Source organism: Triplophysa dalaica, chromosome 18, assembly GCF_015846415.1.
Source record: "Triplophysa dalaica isolate WHDGS20190420 chromosome 18, ASM1584641v1, whole genome shotgun sequence".
NCBI lineage: Eukaryota > Metazoa > Chordata > Actinopteri > Cypriniformes > Nemacheilidae > Triplophysa > Triplophysa dalaica.
In genome coordinates, this window is record NC_079559.1 from 15,725,585 (window position 1) to 15,747,138 (window position 21,554).

At 36.0% G+C, this 21,554-nt stretch overlaps 1 protein-coding gene across 2 annotated transcripts in view; it reads right to left on the bottom strand.

Annotated features, from left to right (window-relative positions):
- The window catches only part of slc12a5b (solute carrier family 12 member 5b), a 64,363-nt gene extending 56,324 nt beyond the window's left edge, over positions 1-8,039 (bottom strand). For both annotated transcript variants that reach the window (XM_056772801.1, XM_056772802.1), the window contains exon 1: positions 7,823-8,039. In XM_056772801.1, coding sequence (XP_056628779.1) covers positions 7,823-7,877 — 55 coding nt within the window. In that variant the 5' untranslated portion in view covers positions 7,878-8,039. The remainder of the gene's footprint in view (positions 1-7,822) is intronic.
- Positions 8,040-21,554: the final 13,515 nt, after the last annotated feature.

Sequence of the window (21,554 nt, forward strand, 5' to 3'; positions counted from 1 at the left end):
CTGAGGACATTTAACATAGACATTTAAGATTATGATTGCAATGGAAGGTTTGTCAAATTTAGCATTCACACATTAGGTTGAGTATACACTTGAGTCCAAATGTCTTTAGCCAGTGTTAGTAATTTTACATTCTTTAAATGTCAATTTTTATAGAATATAGAATTTTTATAATATCAATATAATTTAGAATGTAGGAAAAATATGGATATGGTGAATGAAGGGAATTTGACTTCTTTTTACTTTATGTTTACTTTTACAATGATAACCTCAAAACATTTGATATATCGTTGCTGTCCTTCCAAAACCTTGGATGTCCAAATTCGCTGTTTTTCATGAAATGGAAAAAACACTCTACTTTTTTTAAAGATTGAATACTTTTTAATGGTTAGACATTTGAAATACCCAGTGACAAACATAAAGTGTGACTAATGATAATAATTTATGGAAAACAAAATAAAATAAAAATCATAAAATATGGAGATACAAGGTTTCAGAAGGACCGCAGTGATATATTTCTCAAAATGTTTTTATTTAATCTAAACTTTCTGAAGCCTAATCTTCATGTCTGTATTCAAATAAGATAAATATCTAAATGTACGGAAAGATATTGACATTTGGTCTGACTTCTTCCAAAATCAACACACAGGTAGAGAGAAAATGTGTAATGTCAGACCATTTACTGTAGTTTAGTGGTCAGAGCATGCCACTAACAAAACCGAGGTCATGGGTTCGATACCAGGGATTGCACATAATGAGAAACAAATGTATAGTATGATGCGATGTAAGTCACTTTGGATAAAAGCTTCTGTCAAATGCGTAACTGTACCTTTTTTTAGGAATAAGACGTGTGGAATTCACACTGCCAGACTGAGAAATGCAAGTGGAAATCCATCTATTCTGCGGCTACAAGAGACAGATGCTGCTCTTTTCCATTTAAAGAGGATAAGAGAGAAAAGGAGACTGTCAGACTAGTGAAAAACCAGCTGAGGGATTTATTACAGTTCCAGATGAGAAAGAGAGATGCTTACTCCCCTAAAATGTGACTGAGAGAGAGAGAGACAGAGAAAGGGAGATTAACAGGGAGCAATGGAGGCAGCAAAAAGTGTGCTTGGGGTAAAACTGAGTCATCCAGCATCCCTCTCAGGGACAGAATGTACCATCCACATTAAAGGTGCTTGCTAATCTGATATATAGTCAAATGTGTCACTTTCAGTACACAATAACACATAATGGTTGCTTTGGTGTAGCCCTGGCTGTAGATCTTCAGGTGAAACGCTTTATTTAATATGATGCAAATACAAACTGAGCAGCAGAAACAGGGTCCTTCATTTTTTTACAGTCCCGATAGTTGACGAAAAGTAGATGTCTTTCTAAACCATCTAAATGATATAAGACACCTTTTTATTTTGTAGAATGATAACAATGTAACTTTACCTCGGTAAGGGCTATTATATCAAATGCAAATGCTTATGGAATAATATGGTTGGTTGTGTTTTTTTCTGGATGAACTTCACAACCTATCATGCAGCAAGCTTGGAGAGAGCGAGGAGATCAATCCCCAACAGAGGAGCACAGATCCAGCAAAATCCCATTATTACACGATACCTTGACAACATGAGACCTTACTATCAGTAACAATGAAAGGTCTGTTGTGCTGTTATATACAGTAATAGGAATTTGTCTAAGGTCAAACTCAAAGATCCTGGACTCACTCTTTAAAGTCACCATGAAACGGAAGTTGCGATTGACTTCCGTATTCGTCACATATATCCGAGTGCTATGGCTTCTGAAATTTGAAAATAAATGTAGGCGGGGCTTTATTTTGCACTCCCCATTTTGAATGTTTTTTTTGTAAATTGGGCGTTGTTAACAAAATGAAGTCAGGTTTGATTTTCCGTTTCCAGTCTTTTGTGGGGGGCTAAAAATGCCTGGCCATTGGACAGTCAGTATATTCCTACCCCATTTTTGTTGCTTTCGTCATGTGGTAAAGAGATGTTGTTGTGAGGGGGAAGGGAGCTTAATATTTTTGATTAAAGATTGCGATTAACGATTGTGAGTGCAAATTTATTTAAAATATATATATATAATAATTACTGCAACACTGTATAAAACACTTAATATTTTCCCTTTTGATTTCATGGTGACTTTAAGCTCACCGTTAATTGTTGAGTAGTTTGCTATACTTCAAGTTGCCAAGATCCCTCAAAGATCACTAGTCAAAAAAACATATGTCTTCATTTCCCCTTCGGTTGATTCTCATTGCTGTTATGTAAGGTTGATTTCAACAATTTTTCAAGGTCACCTTCCTCTCTGCTTTCATCAAAAACTTTAAATTCTTAACTTGTTAACCAATACAAAGGTGGCCATAAACAGAGCAGATACCATAAACAGAGCTAGCAAGCATAAGGGGTTGAGAGCCCTAATTTCACCTTCATGAGATCAGGAGACACAGATAAAGAGACTCTGAGTGTACAGTATTTTTGTGAATGTTACCAGGTCAGAATAAGATAAAAAATTGTATAATGACACTGTGATTCATACTCCACATTCCCACAACCAACTGTGCATGGCTGCAAGGATTTGATGAAGTGAGAAACATCAACTATTAGCACAAAACATGACAGGATTCATGAAATTGAAGTACTTACCAATGTTTGTGTTGATGATTCCCCATCAAAAGTTATGTCACTTCCTCAAGGATGGTAAGTGATATTATACTAAAAGGATGAAAATTGCAAGGCACTTTCATTTAGTTTAAAACAGTTCCATATGATTTCCATACCTACATAAATTGAATATAGGTATATACTGCCAAATGGGAATGCATATTGTAACATGAAATACCCAGTTTGAGAAAAATAAGCAAAAAAATATGTCATGGATAATTTAGAAATATACAGTACATGTACCCTATGGAGTGACATAAAGTCTAACTGTTAATTATATATTATTTTTAGGAATGTACAATATGACATCATCCCTATTATATAAAATTAAGTTTGATAAATAAAGTTATGCAAGAAAAAAGTTAAAGAATCTTTAACCCATTTTTATTTTAGTCAACTGTTCATTGAAATCAAATCAAATATTGATCTAAGAAATATATAAAAAAACGTAGACTAAATGAAATATTACAATTTTGACTCAAGAATAAACTGAAATAAGTTTAAAGCACTAAAATTATAATAATAAACCAAAATGTAAATTAATTAATCTTATATAGCAACATACAAAATAAATAAATAAATAAATTATAAAATGACAAAAGCATTTCTAAAACTTTAACTAAAATTAACAAAAAAACTTAAAATCCAGTAGTAAAAGCTAATGTTATATATTAATAAAACTAAATAAAACTTCAATCAAAACTATAATAACTATGCCTTAACTAGTGTAAAGTAGGCTTGGTACATGAAAGTAAATGTTACCTTCTTTTCTGCAGTCAATGTTTTAAAATAAAAACAGCTGTCCATTTTTTACCTTTTTGTTTTTGTCTGAGTAAATATATACTATTCTTTAGATACTATACATCGGCAAGCATACCGTTTATCGGTTTACAACAATAAATAATTGTCAGTTATCGTTTTGATCAAATTTTACATATTATATAAAAATGTATCTCTCTGTTTCTTCCGGTCACACCTTATTTTCTTCTCCTTATCACATTTATTTTGTGTGAACTACCAATATATCTATACTTTTTTTTACCCTTGTCTCTGTTTCCCACATTTGTCACCTAACAGCTTTTGCCCTCCTCTCTGTTCTCACCCTAAAATGGCTTCCAAGGCACCTGCCAGAGACAGCCGGCCAAAACAACTTAACAAAAGCATCCATCAAGGACAAATACATCAGCAGGATTAAAGGATGAAACATAAAAAAAGTTTCTTATATAATGCATTGGTCTTTTGCAGTGACATAATACTCACTCTCCTGCAACAATTACATAAGAACTACATCCCTATGATCCTCAAAGCACACACCTACCCCGTAAACGTATTGCCATAAGTCGTTATGAAAAGAAGCGCTTACTATAAATACAACTGTGTCATATCAGGCTAAAACTGCGACATGCACACATGATGTTTCTGACAAACAGAACCTTCAACATACTAAATGTAAACTAAGCAAAGTAAAATTAACAGGTTAACAGGTTAAATGCCTATAGTATGAATGCAGTGTCAGAGCTAAGCCACCTATTGATGAAAAACATTAATTTTAGAAATAAGATGCACAGGCCCTGTGCTTATCATGGTGAACAAACTTGAAGGCTTTTTGTCCCTTGTCTTGATGTAGAAAGATTGATGCTCATGGCAGATCTGGGATCACACAAATGTATGCACATGATCCATTATACATACTCTCGATACAAGCTTAAGGCGCTGTGTGCTGATTGGCTGAGAGCTGACATCTGGCGTGTTGACTAATTCAGCCAATTTTCTATGATATTTTTTACATTACAAATTGCATGGCTAACAATCAACATGGTGAAACATTAAGCCACCCACTATTGTTCAGTATCGTTCAAGTGAATCATTTGTTCTCGAACGATGAGCTCATTGTCATTAATGAAAAACTCACCTGTCATTATTCACATTAATTGTACTGTATTTCAGGATACGTTTTGGTAACTTCATTTTAATCTTCCTAATTATTCTGTTTGATTATATGACATGGACTACGCAAAATATATTAGAAACAGAAATAAATATATAGAAGAATCAAATATTTGAACTTGCATGACAAAAAAACTCACAAATGTTAACATATGCATTTATCACATGACAGGAGAATCATTTATTTTTAGATCTGTATCAGCCAAGCTGAATGAACTTTTTTTAATTACCATCGGTTGTTTAATGACTCTTGCTCGAATAAAATACTGTATGTAATTTGATAATTAAGATAATATTTAATGTAATATTTTCCTCAAAAAATGTAGAGACATTCTTACCTACTTTGTTAATCAGCTTTGATAAATAACTACTGTATTTCTTTAGATCATGTTGTTATTAAAGGAAAACTTCACCCAAAAACTACCATAGTAGGAACAATTACTTTGCACATTTCTTTGTTCTGTTGATCACAAAATAAACCAAGATCTGTATGGTTACATGCATTCTTCCAAATATCTTTCTCTGTGTTTATCAGAACAAAGAAATTTATACAGATTTGGAACAACTCGAGGGTGAGTTAATGATGTCAGAATATTTATTTTTTGGTGAAGTGTCTCTTTAAGTGATATTTGAAATTCATAATGCTAAAATTAAAGAAATGTGAAACCAGATATCAGACATATGAAGACATCAGTATCATCATAAGTGTCAGTATTACTCACTATTAATCATTTGGAGGTGTGATGTGATATAGGCGGGAGGTTCTTCTGCCTCTGAAGTCAATCAACAATCAATTTCCCTCTGCCCTCCATCTGATTTCTTGTCTAATCTAGTTCAGCCTTCATGAGCGCTAACAAATACCAAAGCCCATTAGTGTCATATCGCAATTAAACGTCTCAAAGCTCATCGACCAATAAAAAAAGGCCAGGAATGATTTGGCGTGTCAGGCTACTCCTTGAGTGATTTCACCGCTGTGATAGTGACTGTCATCATAACACACATAATCACAAGCTGCAGAAACATGTGACTGATAATGATAGGGTGATGGTATATTTGTCAAACCCAGAGGTCCACAGGACTTCACATACCGCTTGGGTGTTAATTGAAGTAAATTTATAGACACATATGGCATGTGTGATAGACCATAACGCTGAAAACGGTCAAAATTAAGAAGTGGAGAATGTAACGTTCTCAGCCATGCTTTCACTGTCTACGACGCTGCAAGTTTTACCAGGTGCTGTAAAAAGGTCCTGCTCATATTTTAACTGTGTTAAAATCTGTTTTATAACCATTTTACTTGCTTTTAAGGGTAAACAAATTGTTCGCTTTATCAAACGTTCTTCACACAAAACACACACAGATCATGTGATTGAATCTCTGCATGTGTGTGTGTGTTTGACTTTAATAGCCAAATATGTTGTCCATTGCAGATTACTTGACATATTGACATATCCGATACATTCAACGTCATATTTCTTAAGTGTCTAGCTAAATTTAATGATAAAATATTTTTCTTTTCCTAGTTAAAAAAACAGACAATCCATTATATATCATTTTAGGTGAAGTCAAGTAATTGCGTAATTGAACAGCTATACTAAGTAGCAAATACTATTGAATTTTGCATTTTAAAATACATTTCTAATATATATCTTCTAATATCTTATATTAATATCTAAACCCAACAAACATGTATGTACGCCTAAATAAATGTGTATATACATACATATACAGAACACATACAGTATGAGATAGAATCTTGTGTCACTTTTGATTTCGAATAATTTTTGTCCTCACTGAAAGCATGCCAAGACTGTTGCAGGGGACACTCAAATGATGAGCTACCAAGCATGAATTCTATGAGCAAATAAGCATTAAACAGCACCGCAGTACTGTCCTTACTCCCTGATGGCAAGAAGAGAGAGACTGAGAGAGAAAATTCAGGGCAGCATTAGACTTTGAAGGGAGCAAAGCAGAAAGAGAGAGAGAGACCCTTTGAGAAGAATCACAAGCTACAATGCAGCAGTTTGCAGTGAGCTCCACTCAGTTCCTGTGGTGACAGAGGCCTCAGAACAAGCTTTCTTTCAGAATGGTGTGATATAGAATTCAATCGCTGACTGCTCAGGGCTGATTCAGGACCACGGACAGCAACACTGATACCAGATTATTTGTGTTGATTTCAGCACCACGGACAGAGCATCTGATAGAACCACTGCAATCCAATTATGAGGCATGCAAAGCATCACGTTTTGTGTCAGACTGGTTCAACAGAAGCTATTTTACAACATACATGAATGTGTGTGTGCAAATCACCCAAGACATATCAGTCTAGGTTTTGGAAAAAATATACTTTTCTGCAGGAGGTTGATAAGAACATATTTATTGAGATTGCTACCTAATTTCATGAAAATTTCTCTCATGCGTTGGAGCTGTAATCGTGCAGGCTCTTACAATAAAAAACAGAGCTCTGCATGTGACCCCTTTTCTAATACATTCAAGGGTTAAAGACATAAAATGCATAGCCGTGTCTGCTCTTACCAAGATGTTCCAATTATTCCAATTACTCCGAAGGAACACAGGGAACCAAATCCAGTGTCTAAAACTAAATGAGATTAAGCGATGGAGGGACACACGGACAGATATACTGTGTAAAACACACAAGCAGAAGTGGTGGATAGAAGCAGGTTGTCCCCTAGGGAGGTGAGGATGCTGGACCATCTAAAAAACACACACACATACTGCTGTCTGTACTTCCTTAGACAGACACAGAAAGCATTATCATTCTCCTCACAGCAACCTTGCAGCACGAGCTTGTGCCAGAGCTGCACACATACACACACACACACACACACAAGGATTCCCAACCGTATCATTCCTTTGAATCCCTGCATGTGTGTCCTGCTTCAACGCAACAATGCACGCATACAAACACATGACAGCATTCATGAGATTATGATTATTCAAGAATATTCATGCTCATGCTATTCTGACAGTGAATTCTCTTACATCACACACACACACAATTTTCTCCGAGCTTCAATATTTGGTGCATGACTGGTCTTCAATTACCCTTCTCTAGAAGACACACACACCGCTGTCATCATCATAACTGACCGGTATCAGTGAAAAAAACAACATTTGCTCATCCTCTGATCTTTTCTTCACTGCACCTCCACACACACACTCCCACTTGCTGTTACAGGCTCACTCACCCTGACTGTTGGGTCCCCCATCACCTTCTTCACACTCTGTGAGATTGTTAAGCATTTTGGAAGACACAGCGCAGATCCTCAGCTAATGCTAGCACAGCTGGGATTCCACCAGCCAACGCGTGTAAAGCAGCCTCGCGCAGGCAAACTCACACACTGATGGGAAAGCCTTGTGGTTCTCTGCTGCTCTCCTCTCAAGAAAAGGAGCAGCGCTGCTTTGCTTCGGCAGTCTTCTCTTGCCGTTTGCTGCCTTGCGTATGGACTCTCTCTCTTTCTCTCTCTCTCTCTCTCTCTTTCTATCTAGAAGGAGGGGTTGAGAGCAGAGAGGCTGCAGGGACATAAATGATGGAATGCTTAAGAGTACATTTTTTTCTCCCGCACACATGTCATCTCTCACTCTCTCCACTACAGCATCACAGCCTGTCCAAGCCTTACCATTAAAATTCAGCACGCATTCCTGAGGAATTATCTTTGCTTGCTCATTGTCATTCTAATTCTCTCTGTATTTTCAAGTCATCAAAATATTTCAAACAGTACTGGTACTGGAACGGTTGGAGGTGATGACTGGAAGGCAAATTAAAAGTTTTATAGGATTTTTTTGGCTTTTATTCTCATGATAATTCCCCCCCTGGTCTAAATTCACCACCAGCCTTAGCTGTAACAAAGATCCTTCTCAATTGTGATTCTGGACCAGAAAACCAGTCATAAGTAGCAAGGGAATGTTTTTGGCAACAACCAAAAACATTGTATGGGTGAAAATTTTCGATTTTTCTTTTATGACAAAAATCATTACCATATTAAGTAAATATTTTGTTCCATGAAGATATTTTGTAAATTTCCTACTGTAAACATATCAAAACTTAATTTTTTGTGAGTAATATGCCATTGACTTAATTTGGACAACTTTAAAAGAGTTTTAAAGTTTTATCTTAGCCAAATATTGTCAGATCCTAAAAAAACAAACATCGATGGAAAGCTCATTTATTTAGAATTTATGCAAATGACTGGATTTGTTGTCCAGGGTAACATTTATTTAAATGTATACAGAAAATATAAGAAGCATGTGTCCGTTGCAGAACTTATAGTTGCTGGTTTTGATGATTAGGTGTCTAACCTAAGCATAGGGTGACTAAAAATAATGATTTATGAAAAAAAAAATATGGAGAAATAAGATTTTAAAAAGGACAGCAGCGATATGTTTCGTTATTTCAGCAGAATTTCCACTCATTTTCTATGACATCAACCCACATAAGAGATTCAACTCCAATTCCACTCCAGAACCTTGAATCAAATGCCTTAAAGTTCACTCTCAATGTTGCTTTATGAGATAAAATACTTATGAGGCACAACTCGTGTATAAAAAAAGACTGCCGGGGGCTTTTACAAGACCTAAATCACACTACAAGTTGTGGAACGCTTGTGAGATTAAGTGATGTGGAAATCTTGCTCTCTTCTGTCTTTTATTAACACTTTCCTTCTGACCTAGGAGTTAAACTCCATTGCGTCTGGCTTTCTGAGAGCTTTCTATAAATATGGTGAATAAATTAAGGTATGGAAGATGTTTTCTTTATTTTTTATGACCTTTTTGAAAAGTGCATCGGGATTGAGAGGAAGGGCACATAGGGATGAAGGACACATAAATGGTTGGGCATATAAATGATGAAATGCACTTACAGCTCTGTAGAGACATGATGGTTATGGTGGGAGAGCAACAAAGAGATTGATAAAAGGAAGAGATGAAGAGGAGTGTGACGCTTTACAGCAGAATAAAGTGAAGTATACAGATGGAAGACTTTTATTAAAAAAATGATTGCTTATTTGTGTAAAAACTATTTTCCATTATAATGGATATGTGTGTGTGTGTGTGTGTGTGTATACAGGCTTCCAAAATACTAAGCCCATGATAAAAATGTGGTATTTAAAATTAAATTCAAACCTGACAATGAAGAGAATAGCTGCAAGTTATATCTAAAGGAAAACAAAATGAAAAAGAATAGTTTTATAAACAGAAGAATTTAATAAATAAGATGTCCCATTAACCCCTTTAGAAACATACAACTCAGAGTACACAGTCAACTGATGAAAGATTAAATAAATCACAGAGAACAAATGAATAAAATTAAGAATTTTTAAATGGAAAACAATGTCAGATTTTTTAACTGCATTGCACGTGTATAGCTCTGTACTGTATATATGTATTACTTTACATAGGACCTAATGGTAATGTTTTGGAAATAAAAATCTGTAACAAAAAGCTGAAAGAGGGAACGGAAGAGACACAGAAAAAAGATGGATCTGAATTTAAGCATCAAGGTCCAAGATGAATACAAAACGAGAGATATTGAGAACCAGAAGAACATGCTTGCCTGGCTGTATTCCTGCTGTGAATCCTGTGAATCTCCACTGAGACTGCTACTTTTTTCACCTAAAAGCATTTAAGTGCCGTACCTCACCTATTTTTAGACTCTGTATGCTCAAGACACAGAAAGTCTTTGAAGTCTTTGATTAAAGAACCTGATCTCATTTCACATCTCTGGGTCTACAACTGAACAAAATATTACTGTGACACAGCTGAAGAAGCATTTTGCAAATATGAAGATTTCAAATATTAAAATCCACAGATGTGAAGTAAATTGGTTGTTTTGCTTTTAATTTCACTCTATTTTTCAAGCACTATTTTACCAAATTCAATTCCCATATCAAAAAAGAGTTTTACAGAAAAAAAAACATTTAAAACCACTTAAAACCATTATTAGACTGAAACGGGTAAATCTGATCCATTTGCAAGAGACACTACACTGTAAAAAATGACATGGATATTTACTTGAAAAAACGATGGTAAAAATATTACACAAAATATTTGTAAGCTAATTTAAACTCAATATTCCATGAATAAATCAATTAAACTTGCCTAAATTATTTCAGCACGTCACGTGATAAACTTAATAAATCAAGAAGAAATACTCAAATAATTTCATGATATCAACTAGGACACAGATTCATCTTTTACAGTGTACACAGTGTGAGATGAAAATGATACAGGACTGGTACGACAGTTACACAGTCACTACAGTATGTAACTTTATATGCATTGATTAGTAATTTCATGCCATTTTCTTTTACTTAAATGTATTTTTAGTGCCAATGTCAGGTGAAATCGTTTGTCTTTTCTCTGACAATTTGAACTAAGAACAATCACTGAAGCGGGCATTAAGACGTAAGACTTAGCAATTGTTCACAGTTGGCAGATAAATGTGTGGTGTTATAAAATTGTCAAAAACAGACTTTCCAGTCATCCCCACAATTTTGCAAATGGCGTCCACCATCCATGATGTCACTGCAGCCCTGAAGATAATATACAGACCCTGGTGGCTAAACATCTGCTGCTTCCAGACTCTCACACAACTTCTGTGCTGAGTAAATGTAAAGGCTCGGTCCAGATGTGGACCGATCATCTCTGCTAGTGTCTGGAGCTCTACCATGATTGGCATCCATCCTGAATACCATTTTCATCTGGGCCCAAGCGGCTTTAGCGCTTAACCCTGGAGGCACCTCCCATCTTTACACATGGACACATACACACACAACGCTCGTCGACTGCAAATGCTAACCTAATCCACAGATTAAGGCCATACAGAAATGTTGCAATTTGCTTTTTCATTTTAGCCAAAAATGAAACAAGCCTAGGTCAAAATGGAAGATTCATCCTGTTTGATTTTACAATACAAGACAGTGAAATTGGATCCTAATAAGCTATGCTTCCCTGTGACAAATGGTATGGTATAAATAGCACTTAATTTAAAGATGACATATGTGAATATGGCCTGTCAATGATGGAATTGAACTGCTGGTGTCTGTCAGGACAACATAAGGATGTCTCCTAAATACTGGGATTACACCAGCAGCTATAGGGTACTGATTAAAATGCGGACATAGGTTGATCTTTCTAATGATGATCAGACAAAGTGCTTTTGGGTTGTTATTAACTGATATTGCATAAGGTGAAATGCCAGAACATAGGATGGACATCATCCAAAAACTGCTTGATACGCTGTGGCGATGTAATGATGACCTTGAATGATGTCATGAATTGGCTGCAATGGCCTTGAGGGTATATAGAAGGGCAGATTTTATATTGAGTGAGCTATGCAGCTATACAGGCATTTAAAAGGATTGTTCACCCAAAAATTAATGAATTTACTCATGTTTATTCAACATCTTTCATTCAGAGCCTGTACATTGTATATTACTCTTTTTTTTTCAGTGGAACAACAAAGAAGATATTTTGTGGTTTTGTGTTTATACAATGGAAGTCACTGGGGTCCAGTGTTGTTTGGCAATTTTTTTTTTTTATATCATCTTTTGTGTTCTGCAGAAGAAAGAAAGTCATACAGGTTTGGAATGACATGAGCGTGAGTAAATTATACAATAATTTTCATTTTGGGTTGAACTATTCCCTTACTAGTATGTCATAAGTATAAGTAAGTATAAATGAGTAAGTTTGATTGTTAAAGGTCTTGTCAAGTGACCTCTGATGGTGCTGGCCTGAAGGCTTTTTCTGTGTTGAGGCAGGAAATGCTTCTCCACGTCGTAAGATATGATTGCAGGGTCCTAGGGGAAACGGCCTGGGTAATGGAATTGGGAGAGGCATCTAGGAGAGTTTGAGATGGGTGGTTTATGGGAAGATCAACTCCGAATAGGGTGGTACAGGTGTTGGCATCGTGTCTGCTTCGGGCACCAGCAGCCAGAACTTCTGGAAGGCGAAACCTGAAAGCGCGTCAGCAATCTGTTTTTTTATCCCTGAATGTGTTTGGCTATTATGATGAACTGGTCATAGGCTGAGGTCCAGATGAGGTGTCTGAGGAATGGCATTATAGCGGGGTAGTGAGAGTGACCTTTGTTAATGCAATGGACGGTTGCCTCGTTGTCGAAGTGCACAACGATGCTGGAAGCTGTCCACTCTTTCCCCCATAGTGACGCAGCGACGACCAGAGGGTATAGCTCAAAAAGGCCTGACAATGCGAGAGCCTGTGGAAGTTCCAAGAGCTGGAGGGCCAAGTGGACGCAAACCAACAACCTTGGTAAAAACCTCCGAAGCCTACGGAAGGGGCGGCATCTGTGAACAGGCGGATGTCGACGGGAGAGGAGACCATGTCACTGTAGAAGAATGACAAGCAGTTCCATTGACCGAAGAATTTTATCCATAAGCTTAGCTCGTCTCGGCAAGAGCTGGATAGGTAGACTGTGTCCTCGAGGGCGTGGGCGGAGGACGCGACGGAGAGGAGGTGCGAGATAAATGGCAGGCCTTGCGGGATGATGCGTATCGCAAAATTTAGATGGCCGAGAACTGACAGGAGCTCGCGTTTTGAGCAGCGGGGGATGGATATTATAGAGGAAGCGATCAGAATCGTTCTGTCGATTTTTTTTCCTTTGGCAGAGAAGCCTGGAATTTGTGCGAGTCTAACTTGACGCCGAGAAATTCGATAGATGTGCTTGGTCCTGATGTTTTGTCTGGGTAGAGGGGAATGCTGAGCTTCTCAAATACTTGTTGGACTGTGGCGAGATGCGCGCATGGCACGGAGTCGGGTGATGAGATAATGAGAAAATCTTCCAGTAAGTGGATGAGATAGGGGATTGCATTATTGTTAGAGAGAAACCAGCAGATTGCCTCTGACAATACGTCAAGAATTTTGGGGCTGCTTCTACAACCAAAAGTTAGGCGGACTGAAAAGTAAAATTTGTCACACCAGCATATGCCGAAAAGATGCCAGTAATCTGGATGGATGTGCATGACTTTGAACGCTGAGGTTATGTCGACTTTAGCTAACCAAGCGCCTCGACCGGCCTCTTTAATCAGGGTGATGGCTTGGTCGATGTTGGATAATACAGGGAAAAATCTTCGAGTGGAATGAGGCTGTTAATGCTTGGAAAGGAAGAGCAGTGTGGTGTCGAGAGGTCCAATATTAAACGTTTTTTGCCTGAAAATTTTCTTGTAGCTATGCCATTGGGGCTTATGTGGAAAGCAGACAAAGGAGGAGCCGCTAAAGGGCCGATAATAAATTGAGCATCAATCTCCTTTTTTAAGAGGAGATCGACTACCTCCGGTTCGGCGATCGCAGACTGGAGGTTGGGGCATATTAGGTTGTGTGAAGGGAGACTGATAACTCCTGGGTCGAAGCCATTTGAGAGGCCGATCAGGAGATAATCAGTGAACTGGATGTCGGGGTGCGAAGACAATTCAAATGACAAACGAGAAATGTTCACAGGAGTCGAGAGATACTTTCTGATGTTTTTATTTGAGGCTCGCATGGCTGGGCAAACTTTGCGAGCGTGGGCACCGCTGCAGAAGCTGCATACATGGAGGAAGCGACAGCTCTGTCTGTCTTGGGACTCAGCTTTGGAATCTGACTCAGAGCTGGAGAGATGGGAAGCGCTTGCTGGCGCTGAAGGGTAGAGAGCATTTGAAGCGGGATTGTCGGGCACATGTACATTTTAAAATAACAAACTTGTGCTTGAGGAAGGCTGCCAGGACAATATGTTAGGAGGCGTAAAGCCCTGACAAATGTGGTCTCAACAATCAGATGAATTACACTTGTTCAGTTTCGTCAAGTGGTTTGCGTGGTGGGATTTCGAAAACATTTCGGAGGCATTTACACCTGGTCGCACAGGTCTGCACACTGCGTGAGTTAACACACGTATAGCGTATTTTTCTTTCATCATTATTATTAACGGGGTCAAATGACACGACTAAAACAAATATTACCGTTTGTTTAAAATGTACTGCAATATGTATACACGATTTAAGTTAAGTTGGGCGTGCTTTTCCCGGAGAATTGCCACATAAGGGCCTTAAGAAAAGTTGGTACGTAACGGTTTTTAATGTTAAAAAAAACTTTCCGAAACCTATCGAAATTTGGGGGGAATGTATCGAGCATAGAAATACTGGTAATACGTCCAAAAAATATCCAACTTGTTTTTTGACAAGTTGATGATGTTAAGAATGAGAAGCCAGCACGTTTAACATTGTAAAGAAGTCAGAATGCATGAAACAGCGTTAAATCACCCCTTTATTTCTAAAAGTAAATATGAACTAGCTTACGTTGTCTGTCCTTCAAATTTTGCTTAAAATCTTCCTTTCTCAGAAGAGAGAAAACCAGTTTATAAAAAGGTAATTGATGACAGATTTTCAGATTTTCAATACTAATGGAATGCTTATAAAGTAGATATTTTAAAACTATTTAAAATTAAAAAATTAATCTATCCTATTTTTTCCTAATGCCATATGGAAAAAGAAGGAAAAGACAATAAAGCTTTCAAAAACCAGTTATTATGTTTCCCACCAACAGTATTGCTACAGTAATATCCTAAATATTGCAAAGAACTGTGTGAACTGTTAGTTCGATGTAAAAGGTGTAAAAGCTGTTAGTTTAGGTTTAAAAATTATAAAAATAAATATGTTTAAATATTCTGTTATGTTTTACAATAAGGTTGTATTTGTTAACATTAGTAAATAAATAAAATAGCCTGAACTAACAATGATCAATGTCGTTTTCAGCATGTACAGAACTAATCTTTGTTAATATTAGTTAATGTCAAAAACAATATTAATCTTACTACATCAACAGTTACAACTTTTGCACTTTAAAAATACTTTAGTTAAGGCTATCAAAGGTAACGTGTTAACGCATGCAGTAATGTTTTTCAGATTAACGCGTTAAAATATTTGACAATTTATGAAGCATACGTTTATTTTGTCATCCTTTGTCTAGCGTACACTACATTCACGCTCTTATTCAGGTAAAGGCCTTTAAACCATTTAAGCGTGATTGAAACCTGTATAAATGTATAGGATAATTCAATGAAAATCGCTTTGGATAAAAGCGTCTGCCAAATGCATAAATGTAAATGTTAATGAAACGGTTGCTTTGACACGTTCAGTATAGATAGATAGCTTTTAGCTGTGGGACGCGGCACAACGCAATGCGACAGCGTTCCCGTCTGGTGTAAATTATACAGTCACAGGCTAAAGGGTGCCTCAGTGAATCTATGTCAGACAGTACATCCGTATTAAGTTCTCATTGGTGCTTGAATGAACAAAACCACACAAGAGTATGTCCTTTTAGCATTTTTGAAGATTTCAACGAGTAAAATCAAATCCTAAATTAATGCAAAGAGTTATGAAAATGGGAAAGGGCATCAGATCTGAGTATAGCATCAGCTCTTAAAGGGGCTTGATTCTTAAACCTGCTGCTGTGACTGCTGTCAATGATGTTAATCAAAGAACAAAACAAAATAGTAATGCAATGTGTTTTGTATCTTAAATTCTCTATTTAATTTAGAATTAAAGTTCAATTTCTGTATATTTCCTACCTGTTAGACATGAGAACTCTCAGTAATACTGAACTGTTAAATGGCTATAATTAATGAAAAATGTATGGTTGCAGTACTAATATTAGAGAGTTGCCTTTCATTAATAAAATTATGTTGTTAAAGAAACATGTTGTTTCCACATTAATTTGGAGATTAAATGTGAAATTATTCAAATTAAAAGTATATTTAAAAACATTAATATTGTGTGCGATTAATCATGATTAATGACAGAAAATTTATGTGATTAATCAGATTTTTTTTAATCAATAGACAGCACTAGTTTTAGTAAATGCTGAAATGAACAGTACCTAATGCATATACTAATTGTTAACAAATACAATATTATTGTAAAAAGTTACCAATTATACTTTTTTCATTTTCTTTATAATATTTCACGGAAACTTATGTTTATGAGTGTCTCTGTTTCTTTTATTTTCTGAATGACCTTGTCTTAAAATAACTTTTGCCATCAAATATATTGATTGTATTTTGTTCTTCCATTAATACAAATGTTATTACAAAGGAATTATTTAGATAAGGAAGAGAGGTTTATCAAGAATGACAACTTAATTTTTTTTCATAATTTTTTTATTTATAATCCAGGAACTTCCGTTTTCCTCCATTTAAAGACATCTCTGCAGTTACATATAGTTTATACAGGTGCTATAATATGAGATTGCTTAAGATATTGACTTCGCCTTTTATTATAACCCCAGTCTACAAGCCTGTTATTGGCACTACAGCGAACTGCTGAGATTTATGAGACAGACAGGGAATAAGAGAGAGGAACAACGGTTTTCAAGAAAAGACCGAACGAGAAAATGTGCCTGTGCTGGATGTGCCTCTGGAGGAAGTCAAGGGCATATTGAATCTTTCTTTCTCTCTTTTAGGGACTCTGACCCTCCTATTTGTCTATGTATTACTGAGAAGCAAAATATTTTGAGTATTTGGGAAAACTGCTCGCACTGGGATTTTTCCGTCTCTCTTGTCTGAACCAACATGGTAACAGTAAAGGGTGTGTTGATGTTGTGACACTTAAAGGGATAGTATATGCTTTTGTATATGATAGTATAGACATTCATTCTAAGTGTTGGTGTCCTTTTAATATAATATTATATATTTTGGACAAAAAATATATAATTCCAGGGTCAAATTCCAAAAGGGGATAAGAGATCAGTCAAGAAGGTGATCCATTTTCATGGATGTGGTGAAGATAAATGAGGCTTCTGGGAATCTATAGAGGAGATCATGCTAATGCTATTACCAAATTATTGATAAATAAAGCTGAGGGTCACAGATGCCTCATGTAGCCCACATCTTTAGTCACACATGAGTCTAAAGACATGCCACTTCTGTGACAATGGTGTTTCATATATGGGGGCTGTAAAGCTATGCAGAAAAAAATTGTAATATAAAAATGTATTTGATCTGGATTCTCACTGTAGCTGCAATTGGGTAAAGCTTTTTCTAAGAGCTCTCAAAGTTGTGTCTGAGCAGAAGGTCCCAGGATGTTTTTTTACAGAAGTTGAGTGTAGACGGAGTCCAGGCTTAAAGCATTAGCACAGCATTTATTAATCATGAACACAGAATAGGGATGCAGTATTCACACAAACACCGCCACAAAACAGAATTTGAATTTGGAGGGAAGTAAAAAAAAGACGCATTGTGAATTTCTGTATTAGTATTAAATTATTCCCTGCCGACTGTATTGTTGTCCATAAAACTAAGCTTTATATGATAGGAGGACGTATAAATCATCATAAGGCACGATAATGGGTAAAATAATCACAATTACTTTGGATACATTTTTTTTGTCACAATTAAGAATTAGTTATTTTGTCAGTTTAGACCTTTTAATTTCACTTCAGCATATTTATTAGGACTGCACAGTATTTCTAAATGTTCAAAGTTTCGCAATATGCATATTGTACTGGTTTGCTATAACTAAATTATTGTAAAAAAATCAACAAGTTGTCTTTAATAACATTTTCAAGTTAATGCAGACCTACTGTGAGGTAGAGCGATACTGTGTTTTTAAATATATTTTTTTTAAGTTTTTCACCAATTTAACACACTTATACAGACAATATTGTGCAGCTATAATGTTTATCTTACTTGGCTAAACAGTCTTAAAAGGGTTTTCACAGCGATGCCACAGAAGAACCATTTTTGGTTCCAAAGAACCATTCAGTGAAAAGTTCTCTCTCTTTCTTCCCTTTTTATCATCTGAAAAACTATTTTCGCCACAGAACATTTTGTGGACAAAAAAGTTTCTTCTATGGTATCGTGGAGCACAATTTTTTTTATATAGAGTATACAGCCGATTAATGTTACAGTCTACCACTATTGAACTTATGACACTGTATTTCAAAGCATGCTATGTAATAAATATTGGGTCGGTCGTGAAGAGCTCATAATGACCAAATATTCTGAATAACTTTTCTTTCCCCAGTTAATTTTCTTAATTATCTAATCTTAAAATTTACTTTTGGGAGTAAAATGATGTAGTTAAGTTAATTCAGACATATAAATATTTTTATCAGCATAAAACCAGCACATTCAGATGTTACCACATGAAGCACTTTTAAAGGTTATCTGCCAAAGCATTCTTTAAAGTTTATAAAAAATAAATGGTGAGAAGAAAGCGTGAGCTGTGTGAGAATGAGTTGAGTTATGAATAAAGACTAGTGTTTATAAATAGATCAAGGCTAAAGGAAGGATTCCCGGCGAATAAATGATGCAGTAGGGAGCTGAGGCATATTCAGGATGACAATTATGTCCAGGGTTACACTAAATACGTTCGGTCTTTATGTGCCTTGAAAATGTCTTCACTCCTTATTACTCCTTTTTTTAAATAACAGTTTAAAAGACCTGACACCCTTTCAAAAACAACTTGATGTACTGAAATTGAAAGAACTAGAAAATCTTTATTATATCTTTTTCATTTTATTATCTTTATAGAAACACATATAGATTTTCTTCCTGTATAATAAGTGACCAAGAAAACCATGACCAATTATATAAAGAATCAGACATACAGCTTCTTGCAAATTGAGTCACAGCACCTATTCAATAACCACAAATACCCATACCAAATACCATTTTTTAAATTTAAAGACAATTTAGACATGTCATGGTCAACTACTCAAACACATATTATTCCAGTAAACTTAATTATTGAATCGTATCTATATGAGCTTTGAGCAATCCCATCTTCCTCTCTGCAGTCACGTTGAGCATAAATATTGCATGTGAACGCTGCATGCCTCATTTGTGCTTTTTCAATTCTAAGAAGACCTCTAGCCACTGCCAATACTGTAAATTAATATAAATTGCACAGAAGTCTACGTATGTCCTGTAACGTTATTTTAACCTTGTAAAGATTAAAACATGCATTCATTATGTGAGTGTGTGTGTGTGTGTGTGTGCGCGTGTGTGTATGTGTGTGCGTGACCGGTGACAGTGAAACAGTGGCCGTCTCTCTCACCCCAGCACAAACAGCTCCTAGCAAACCCTCATTATTCAGTAACAACCTTTTAAATCACATTTAGAAAACAAAAAGTCCCCATGAAATCTGTTTACTGTATAGAGTGATTCAACTTTAGACTCACGTAATTGAATAGATACAGTATATTAACACACCCGATCGTGCCGGGTGACAAGAGTGATGTAAGCACAATCCATACAGGAACGACGCTGGTGGAATGAATTACCATAAACCTTCACTGTTGCTCAGTGGTTAGAGCATGGCGTAGGCAACGTCAAGGTCATGGCTTCGATGCCAGGGATAGCATATACTTAGGAAACAAAGTGTAGTATAATGCAATGTAAGTCGCTTTGGAAAAAAGTGTCTGCCAAATGGGTTAATGTAAATAAACATTCACTGTACAAGCTATGAAAAACACGTAGCATTGACAAGACAAACCCTCACGCACACACCATTCATCAAAAGCCCATCTATCTCTGTTAGATTCCCCTCAGTGGGTCCAGGCTGTGTGTCTGTATAAAGGTGAACCGCATCCATCTTCTGGAACTGTTGCAGCACATCACCACGCATTCGTTACAGCGGCAGCAACCAGTTGAGGCCTGTCAGAGGCACTAATGTCTGCAAAACCCTACGTTTGGCATCACACACATGGCAGAGCCGTTACTAGGGGGCATATGGCAAAAGAGCGTCATATTTCTTCTGAAGGGGTGGATGGAGGCTTTGGAAAGGTAGCTACTGCAGCCTCAGGGCCAACACGCACACGCTCAGGAGAGACTTCCCCCCTTCAAGCCCTACAGATACTTAATGAAAGTACTGCCGATGGCCATTCACATTAACTATTCATGTCCTGTTAACACTACAGAACACAATAAAACACCTCCAAATACGCAGACATCTACATACAATATTTTTTGCAATTCAGTATCACAATACAAAAATATAAGTATGTGTGGTGGCATGGTGATTTTTTAAATATGTTTTTATATGTCTGCCAAAACATGATGTGCATATAATGTTTTAATATTTTGTCTTTTTAATTGTATGCTTTCATTCTTTTAAGAACTCATATTTTAGGGTCTAACTTTTTAGTTCTTTTCAAAACTAATTTTAACATTTTCATTTTTCAGTATTTCATTTATTCAATGAAACCTTGAATAATGTCAATTATATAACAAGTACAATACATGTTACTTAAATTGTAAATTTTCTGTAACTAAATGTATTTCTCAAACATTATCCAGAATATTTTGATACTATCATATTGTAAACCTATTGTGGATTTAATGGAATCATGAGATAAGCTTATACATTCATATTTTGTCTTTTCATTTTGTGAAAAGAAAAAAATAATCGTTCCAAATGATCATTTATTCTGCATTTTTAGATGCATTGTGGTCATTCCAGTCCAGTGTCTTTTTAATTCCAACAAAATAAAACCTCAGGAGTGACACAAAGTCACCCAACAGCAATGTGAAAGACTGTCAGCATGACAAGACAAAGACTATGTTAAAGATCAAGGTAAACACACAAAAGAAAATAATTTTTAACTTTTAATAAATCCATAAAAATATTACTGTTCCATTGCTTAAAAGGGAATATGAACTTGTTTTCTTTGCAGTATTCGAGGTCTGAAAAATACAGCACATCTTTCTGTTATTTTGAATTGTTTCCCCATTTTCCATATTCTGCAAATAAATGCAAAAAGAAACAATCATTTCATTTTTGGGAGAAATATTGTTAGTAATTCGCAATATTAAAAAAACTATTTTACCTAAACACACCCCTATAAGTAAATTCAGAAAAACTAAAAATAATTTCTCTTAATTCCCCGGATGTATATGTACAGTCAGGTCCATAAATATTGGGACTTCGACACAA